This window comes from Pleurodeles waltl, chromosome 3_2 (assembly GCF_031143425.1).
Source record: "Pleurodeles waltl isolate 20211129_DDA chromosome 3_2, aPleWal1.hap1.20221129, whole genome shotgun sequence".
NCBI classification, from domain to species: domain Eukaryota; kingdom Metazoa; phylum Chordata; class Amphibia; order Caudata; family Salamandridae; genus Pleurodeles; species Pleurodeles waltl.
In genome coordinates this window covers 42360078-42369745 of record NC_090441.1, presented here as the reverse complement: position 1 = coordinate 42369745, position 9668 = coordinate 42360078, and the positions used below count along the sequence as shown (strand labels likewise).

The 9668-nt window shown below is 41.2% G+C and overlaps 1 protein-coding gene across 2 annotated transcripts in view; it reads right to left on the bottom strand.

Moving 5' to 3' along the window:
- Nucleotides 1–3673: 3673 nt before the first annotated feature.
- The window catches only part of LOC138286437 (zinc finger protein 773-like), an 85541-nt gene continuing 79546 nt past the window's right edge, over nt 3674–9668 (bottom strand). For both annotated transcript variants that reach the window (XM_069226698.1, XM_069226699.1), the window contains one exon: nt 3674–5987. In XM_069226698.1, the coding sequence (XP_069082799.1) occupies nt 5275–5987 (713 nt within the window). In that variant the 3' untranslated portion in view covers nt 3674–5274. The remainder of the gene's footprint in view (nt 5988–9668) is intronic.

Below are 9668 nucleotides of genomic sequence, written 5' to 3'. Positions count from 1 at the left end.
CTTGGTGGGTGACCGAGGTTGGTGCTGAGGCCCTGGGTAGCACTTTCTGACTACTTAGGGGGTCATTCTGACCCTGGCGGTCTATGACCGCCAGGGTCGCGGATGACTGAAGCACCGCCAACAGGCTGGCGGTGCTTCAAAGCCCATTCCGACCGCGGTCGGAAAACCAGGTCTGGCGGGTTCCCGCCAGATTTCCCCTGGCTTGGCTAATCCTCCATGGCGGCGCTGCTTCCGACCCCCTTCCCGCCAGCCTGTTCCTGGCGGTTTTCACCGCCAGGAACAGGATGGCGGGAACGGGTGTCCTGGGGCCCCTGCACTGCCCATGCCACTGGCATGGGCAGTGCAGGGGCCCCCTAACAGGGCCCCAGCATGCTTTTCACTGTCTGCTTAGCAGGCAGTGAAAAGCGCGACGGGTGCAACTGCACCCGTCGCACACCTGCAACACCGCCGGCTCCATTCGGAGCCGGCTTCAGTGTTGCAGGCCGCCTTCCCCCTGGGCCGGCGGGCGCTAACAATGTTAGCGCCCGCCGGCCCAGCGGGAAGGTCGGAATGGCCCCAGCGGTCTTTCGACCGCAGAGCGGCCATATGGCGGTTCCCGCCTGGCGGGCGGCGTAGGAATCAGGGCCTTAGTGATTAGTACATTATACACAAACAGATTGTTTAACATACCATCCCGGTTCCCTATAATTACTATATTCCTTACACTATAGAACTTCATAGATATTTATGAAGTACACCTATTTATGTCAGGGGAGGGTTAGTGGGGTTTACTGTTGTGTTACCATATGTAATTTCTTACCTATTCTAATCAATACGGTATATATTATACTAGGTGATTGTTCAGCTTGAGTTATGTTTAAGGACACTAATACTATCTGTACTCAATCACTAACACTATATCCTGGTGTAACTGAAAAATGTAAAACACAATAAAGTTTATGTAAAAAAGGGAAGAAAAAAAAGGTCCTAGGCAGAGGGACAGACCAATAGTCGCTTTTCCATTTTTAACTCTATCTGATATCTTTTTCATTGTTCACTCCGTGCCACAGCAATGTGCTGTACTTACCACCTTTGGGCTACTCGTAGTAGGAAGTGGCAAGATCTTTCAATGTTAAAGTGAGTCAATATGTGCTTATGTCATTCATAATTGCTTCCACATCATGAACCTCTATCACCCTTAAAACAGCTGCTGCAAAGCATACAAGATACCATGTTTTTAGTCGTGGCTTAGAGACAGCTTTATTGTTTTGCGAGACTGATTGTTAAAAAAATGAATTAAAAAATATGTATTTTCATATGGGGTCACTCTTAATCCATTGGTCTGTTTAAGTGGCACTAGCTCTCACATTTTGCTTCCACCCACCACAGATCATGGAGTAATGGGTCTGCCCACTTCAGCAATTGTCTCTCTTCACTGTATGTGAAATGGCATTTTGCTTGTGCACACATGCAGGCCCATCTAAAAAGATTAGCCCTTTTAAGTGACAAAGATAATAGGCCAAGCTTTGTGTTTATTTCAGACCGGACTGTGGCCCTTTGTTTTTTTCAATTTCTACACTTTCAATGCCTAAAGCACATGTTTACAAGACTCTCCCCTCTACCAAATGCAGCTTTATTTTTTAGGGTTGAGCCTGTGAGTGCATGTGTCTCGCTTGTGAGACTCTATTGTGTACAGTAAAGAGCTTGGAGTCCGCCTGTCACTTGCAATTTGTTGGCACTCTTTTTTACAGCCTCGTAATTTGTCACTTCAAGGCAAACATTTCCATTCCTCTATGTGGAGCAGGGACCAAGCACGGATTGATTCAACTTAATCAGTGCCCATCTGCTGCTCCAGGCATGACTGAGGTACTATTTTGTTCTTTTTAGCTTCAAATGCCCTGCAAACAGAAGGCTTGTGACTGGGAAAAATGTGCCTAGAATGACAAACAAAATTGCAAAGTTTAATTTTTAAAGCTAACTTTCTTTTATTTTGCCAAGTTGTCTTTTCTCACCTCGCACTCATGTTTTCTTTTGGTTTTGCTTGTGGGCGCTGTTCTCAAAAGATGACGATTATCTTTTTTCTAAACATTACAAAGCAACATTTTTTTATTATGTGGAATTTCAGAAATGATGTTTTAACACATAATTGTGCAGTACACCCCAATCCACCCCATTCCAATTTGCCCCACCTCAACCCATACCAATCCACCCCACCTCACCCCTCTGGCTCCTACCTATCAAATTTATCACGCTTTTGGAAAGCGAGACTTGGTGGCAGAGCATTTTCTCCCCTGGCGCCTGCCGTCTGGAATCCCCTTCCTCTGACTCCAAGAAACAATACCAATCTTTCATCAGTTGGAACTACTAATAAAACATATATTTGTGCCTCACTAAAAATACATAAAATATTACATGAGGTGCCTAAAAAGTAGGATTCTGTTCTCTTTCTTCCTAGCACAGAGTAACCCTGCAGGTAATGTACTATTTACAAAATAAAAAAAATATCCTGTGTGTCTTTATGTTTAATAATTCATAGCCAGATAATTCTGAGCATTCACAATGACTGAAAAATATAGTTCCTTATTCACCATCATTATTGTAGTACACTAAAGCATGTTGAATAACCACATCAACACAGTTTGCATTAATTATCGTGAAGCAGAGGCAAATAATATCTTGTCCTGCAGTGTCATCTGACCTATTGCAAGGTATGTCTCTTAACAACCAATCTAGCTCAATAATGTCAGTCAACTAACCATTATATTTTTTATTACTGTTTCTCTTGGCAGAATCCTAGCTCTCGTGCGTGTGTGCCAAGTCCTGTAGTACATTACAATACACAGTGAAGCTATATTTTTCTTTCTTTTCATTTTTAGAGAATGAAATTTTTACTGTGTGAAAGACAATGTCTTTCCTGTTACTTGCATATTGATGCTCATGTTCTTTCATAGTTTGCAGCAATGGTAACACACAGCGTCAAAGGAAACAGATATGAGGAACGGTGGTGGTCTACAGCCTTGGCAGTGGCGAAAGTAGAGATCCTACGTCATTAGAAGGCTTATGCAAAAAATGATATACAAACTGAATGACCAGTTGCATAAATTCGAAGACGCCTGGAGCGCCTTCCTATGATGGTGAATAAGTCTGAGCAGAGGGACAAGGTGTCCATACTCCATGGGCATGGTTCACTAAACTACCAACATGGCCCATACCCTTAAGAAGCTGAGGCTCACACGCTTCCACACACTATTGTGCGGATGGTGCTGCGTCTCCTTTCTTCAACCCCATTTCCGATCAGCCTGACGTCCACCACCCATGACTTTAGCAACATGCTGAAGATTTTGAGATGATAGGGTTGGCAGGTGGGTTCACACTGGGATAAGGAGGGAGGCCCTACCCTCTCATCCACTCCCCCCCCCCCCCCCCTCCACCCCAGCTCATTCCTCCTTCCGTATGCACCTCCCTTGAACCCCCTTTTTATTTCCTCAAATGTTTGGTATGCTACACCTTTCTCACAGATGGAGAATGTTGTCTTTCGCTACCAGTTGTATAGTCATATAACCAGCAGTAATGCTACTGTTGTTGTTCGTGTATACTTATCTGTATATTGTATGTATAGATTCCTTTAAAATCTATAAAAAAAAAACTAATAAAGAATGGCAACATTAAAAAAAAAAAACAATAACAAATTAAATGTGTTTGAAAGTATTTTCTTACTTCTATTTTACATTTCAAATGTGCAATACACAGATAAACGAGCCTTTGTGTTCCAAATGAATTGCATGTTATATTTTATTTCAAATTCTTAATTTGTCTGTGCTGATAGAAATCAATTACATCCCTTTCAAATAATTTAAATTACCCAGCTGCCTACTCATGATTTTCTCTAAGGTGTTATTGAATATTCACCAGCTGTTTGTAGTATGTTTTCTGGTTGGTAATTTGAACAGTCATATTTTCCTTAGACCCAAGGTTGTCTTAATTTTCCCTTATAATGTTTATTTCTCTCTTTCATGTACTATTTAGGACAAGGCTCGAAATCGGTCTTTAATGTATGCTTGCAAAACGCTGACAGGGATTATTTGGAGGTATCATCTTTCCTGATGTTAGCTGATGATATGCTTCAGGCGGTGCAGATGAATTAGAATGAGGATCAGACAAGCATTGACTAAGGGATGCCTGAATCATGGAGCACTTGTTAAGCCCGAAGGATGTCAAGACAGTAGTTACCATTTTGGGCTCAAACATCCCATCCTCACCGCCTTTCAAATAGTCACATTCCTTGGGTCCTTCACTCAAGACACCATGCTATGTCAAAACTCTGGGGTTTCACTGTGAGAAAGAGCACTCACAGCAGTGGCAAATACCAGAAGAAAAGTTTAAAAAAAAAAAAAAAAAAAGGGAGCTAAATGGCTTCAGCAAAAAAGGAATTCATGGTATTCTTGAATGTCCCCTTCCAGTACTCAAAGCTCCCTTTCTCTATTTTGGATAAATTATGGCAAAACTCTATCAGTTTCCCAACCCACTGTTCTGCCAGACGTACGCAAGAACAGATAGTAGCAGACAAAGAAATATGCAAACTGAAGCCCAAAAGTAATATTTCTTCAAAACCCACTCACCTGCATTGGCTGCTGTTGGAATGGAGTACACAGTTAAAGATATTGACTCTGGCAAGAAAAGAGGTTTGTAGTAAAGGGCCGACTATATCCAGAAGGCTCTACTAAGATACAATATAACACAAAACCTGCAGTTCGTGTGGATACCCAGCATTTGATCCCCAAGGCCAACTCTGTGAAACAGAGATTGTATGAAGGATCAAGGAAAGCCAAAATCCCTGCACCATTTTCAGCTGAAAAACATTATCCTGGAATCATAAAGTTTCTAAAAACTGGTGAAGACTGATCTTCGAGGGGGTCCGTGGTACTGCTGAGTGAGATGGATGACTTTGGAAGTAGCTCTGTGGTTGGACAAACCATCAGCCGGGGTGAGTTGCTGAGAAACACGCTCCAGGTCACAAGCACTGCAGGTAAGAAAAAATATATATGCATAGAGACTTCAACAATTTCGCCAGCTTAGGCTTCTTTTTTGTAAACATTATTGTAGCAATAACCAATCGTGTGTGTCTTTTGCATGCACTTTGTGCCATCCCATGGATAGGTGGTTGCACAGCCTCCATTTTTCCCACTCTGGAACGTATCCTTTACAAGCAGTCTCACTGGATGAGGGTATTCTGCTCAGCCATGAGAACAGAGTTCAAGATGTTTAGCTGTCCTTCATTTCAGGATCCTACTCTCACTATTCGAGCTCCTTCTCTCTCATGTGTGTTCGCTGATGTTTCATAAGGTGTGGAATCTGTCTGAAATTTCTCCCACATGTAATACATGTGTATGGTTTATCACCAGTATGCAGTAACTGATGTGTCATTAATGTATGTGGACGTCTAAAACTCTTCCCGCACTCACTACATACATATGGTCTCTCTCCAGTATGCATTCGCCGGTGTCTTATCAATGTTTGAGATGTTTTGAAACTTTTCCCACAATCACTACACTTATACGGTCTCTCTTGATCTTTGTTCAAATTTGATGAGAAGCAAACAACCTTCATGCATTCACTGCATGTATTTGGCTGATGGCTGTTGCTTATTAGCTGATCTGTAATCACGTTAGATGACTGGTTAAAGCACCTCCCACACTGGCCACAGATACACATTTGTAATGTAGATTTTATTGCTTGATGCTGCTCCATCTTAGATGATTCGTTGAGACTCGTTTCACATTCAGTCAGAGTGTATGATTTCTGGCATTTTTTGTTATTATGTTCAAGAATGTTTGACTTCTGGTTAAAGGTACTTTTATATTCGGTGTAAGCATATGATTCTTCCAGTGGGCACACCTTCTGAAGACTCTTTGGATTCTGACTTGTGTTTCTCCCAAAATCACAAGCGAGTTTTCTTTCCCAACCACTTGTTTCCTGCTGTTTGGTACACTTGATTGATCTGTTCAGTCCTTAGAAAAGACAAGAAAGTAGCAATATTGAAACAATCACCACATAACAAATATCATTTAACCTACTGTTACTTGAAGCAAGTATTATCCGTTTATTGCATACAACAAATCCAGACATGAAGTGCAGTGCTAAAAAGCGAGGAAAAAAAGGACAAAAACGGCTCTATACAAACTGTCCACATTATTGTATGTGCTCACCAATGTGTCTTAAGCAATTGTTTTTGCAATTAGTGTTCAAAACATATATTTGTATGGACTCTCACCTAACAGATGAGTGGTGTTGTGCAGTTTTGTGACTGGGAGCTCAGAAGCACATCAAAAAAATTGCATCTTGTGGTTTATGACATAGTAAATTCGATATGGACCTAGGCAAGTTTTTTTTCTTAAACATAAAAAATGTACTTATGAAGACATATAATTGTGCTCCATAAATATAAAAATGGGAAGGTATAGAACACCTAATGATGTTTTTTTTACTCTACTACAAGCACTAACCAATGAAAGGGCAGCAGAAAAACCTTTGTACTGGAGGGCCTGGGGTAAGCATGTTACAGCTTCTAAAAGGCAAAATGGGAGTTGGTTGCACTCCTAGTAAAGTTTACAAAAGAACAGCTGCAGTGATTTCCAAGGGACTGATTCTGGTAAGGTAGACTACATTTTGGGGCCGGGGTAAGCAGTCACCCTTGATGTAAAACAATTTTAATTGAATATAAATATAATTAACATGTAAACAACCAAATTAAAAGGATTGAGAACAAGAAAAAAGTTGCATGTGATTAAGGAAATCAGCAAAATCCTGTGAACAAGGTTATGGCTGATTGGGCCTGATTACGAGTTTGGCGGCCCGAGGACCGCCAAACCCGCTGTAGCGGTTGGACCACCGCACTCCTGGCAGTCCGACTGTCAGATTATGATCTTGGCGTCCAGACCGCCACCCCTGCCAGAATCATAGATCCTGATGGGTTGGCGGCAGTCGGAGCCGTGGTCAGCCACGGCAGTGTCAAGGTCGGCACTGCAGTGCTGATCACGACTCCACTTTCCACCAGGGTCTAAATTCTGACAATCAAGTATATAACATCTGTATTTCAAAGTAGTCCGGCAGAAAGGAAACAGGAGTTTAAAATCTACCTTCTCCGATAGAAGAGACTGATAACTTATGTGACTGCAGACAGGCAAAATAACAGCAATATTCAGATTCTGTTACCCCATGATCTTCAATTTACTTTTATTTTTACTTTATTCATTCAAACTCACTGTTGTCACTGAATGCACTGCACAAGCACCTTCCACCTTGCATTTGTGCCGAAACCTTTGCTTACTGAGAGTTAATTTACCTGTATAATATGATAAAAAGAGACTATTTTGAATACAACAAATGAATTGAAGATACACCCATGTGTGCTCTTTCTCTCATTTATTGTATATGTTTTCTGAATTCTAAAAAACAAAGATGAATGCCTTTTGGATGTAGCCAATAATGAACTGCATGCACAATATTGATTTCCACTCCAACAGAACCAATTATAAGTCTAATTTAGATGTTGGCGGTAATGGTCCCGCCGTCAACTTTTCGACTGAAAACCCATCCACTGCTTTGATGGTCCACCAGCTGTATTTAGATGTTGGCAGTCCCAAAGCCAAAAGCCCGCATTCCAACTGCCGCCTGCACCAAGAAACACCGTCCACGATGATGGCGGAACCCAGCCACCCTTCCAGCTTTGCACATTGCAAAAAATGGCAGTCCGAAATCCACTTTTGAGTTGGCGGGTTGGGCGGACAAAGGGGTCAAAACAAAAAGTTTCTTACCTATAGGTGCAATTTTGCAGTTTTAAGATTTTCTGGATTCACATGCTGTGCATTATTCCGTCATCTAGTGGTTGGGTCCGGATTATCTACTATTTCTCCTCCTAATTTTTTATTTTTTTGTCCGTTCTCTACCTCTACCCTTGTTTTGCTGCTGCTGGGTGTCAATGGAAGTACTATTTGGTATTTTGTTGTGACGTTCTTGCACGTCCTCTGGATGCCTCCGTCCCATCCCAGTTTGCCATATTCAGATTCAGATTCTTTTTTTTTTTTTTTTTACACTCTTCTTCTCACCATCTTCTTGGTGGAGTTCGATGAGTGGCATATGAATCCAGAAAACCTTCAAGTTGCAAAACTACACCTGCAGATAAGAAACTTTTTGTTTTACGGCATGAGTCTTCTCTGGATTTATATGCTGTGCATTGATTTTTTTAAGCTGTTTTCCTTTATTGTGGTGGCTGGGTTGAAGATGGATATTGATTTGAAAATAAATGTCTTGACACTCTTTGCCCTACCTGTGCTTCTTAAATCATTTGTATGTCAATACTATGTTATGTAAAAGTATGTACTGAAGCCGAAGTTGCTGCCATGTAGATTTCTTGTAATGTTGTGTTGGACATAAATGCTACTATTGCTCCCTTCTTCCATGTAAAGTGCACTCCTGGAGCTGTAGGTAAGGCTTGGCCTGCACTTTTTTTTTGCATAATTGGATTAATTTTACAATACATCTTGAAATTGTTCTTTGATACTGCTATCCCCTTAAGGTGTTTGGAGAAAGCAACAAACAATGGCTGAGATTTCCTAAAACGTTTAGTTCTCTCAATGTAATACATGATGCAATACCTTGTATCCAATGTATGCAGGCTTCTTTCCGCATGAGTTTTGGGTTTTGAAAGAAACTTGGTATTTGAATAGATTGATTAATATGAAATTGAGAGACCACTTCTGGTAAGAAATGAGTCTGTTCTCATGACAATTCTGTCTTTATGTATCTGGCAATAGGGTCCTTTAATAGTGAGTGCCTGTAACTCTTTTACTCTACATAAGGAAGTAATCACCACTAAAAAGGCCATCTTTAACTTTAACATTTGCAAAGCTGCCTTTGGGTAACAGCTCAAATGGTTGCTTCTAGGAATCGTTTTACCATTGGAGATGTGAAAAAACTTTTTCCCATTTGACCTCTACTATAAGCCACTGTAGCAGACAAATGAACTCATAAAGAAGCACAATTAAGAGATACATGTTTTAGAACAGTCCACTCCTTTGTAATCTTTTTATATAACTTGTTCTTTTTACACCATATTGTAAATTGTTTCCATTTTGCCATTTAACATTTACTTGTTGCAGATTTTCTGTCTTCTCTTAAATATTCTGCCTCTCGATGTAGAACCTTACCTTTTCCCAGGGATAGCAAGTTTTGTCTTTTTCCCCTGGGCTATCAGCTCCGAATACCATGTTTGACTTGCCCATTGTGGCGCTAATAGAATTAGCGTCACGTGGCTCCTCTTTCATTTGTTGATTACTCTGTGCAACAGGGGAATTGGTGGAAAAGCGTAAGGAAATGTTCTTGAGCAGTCTATCAAAAGGGCATTCCCCTGAGATTGAGGGTATGGTAGTGTGGATGCAAAGTTTTGGTACTTCACGTTCCACGGGGTCACAAAAGAGTCTAATAATGGGGTCCCCCATGCTTTGAAAAAATGATGTACCACATTCTGATTCAACTCCCATTCATGCGAGCCCATTGCCAATCTGCTCAACCTGTCTGCCTCAAAATTTTCCTTCCCCCATAAGTGAATTGCTTGAATCTCTGTTTCTCTGGATCGCCCATTTCCAGCTCGGTTGAGATAACCTTGAGGAAGGGGTGGAGGGTGATTGCGT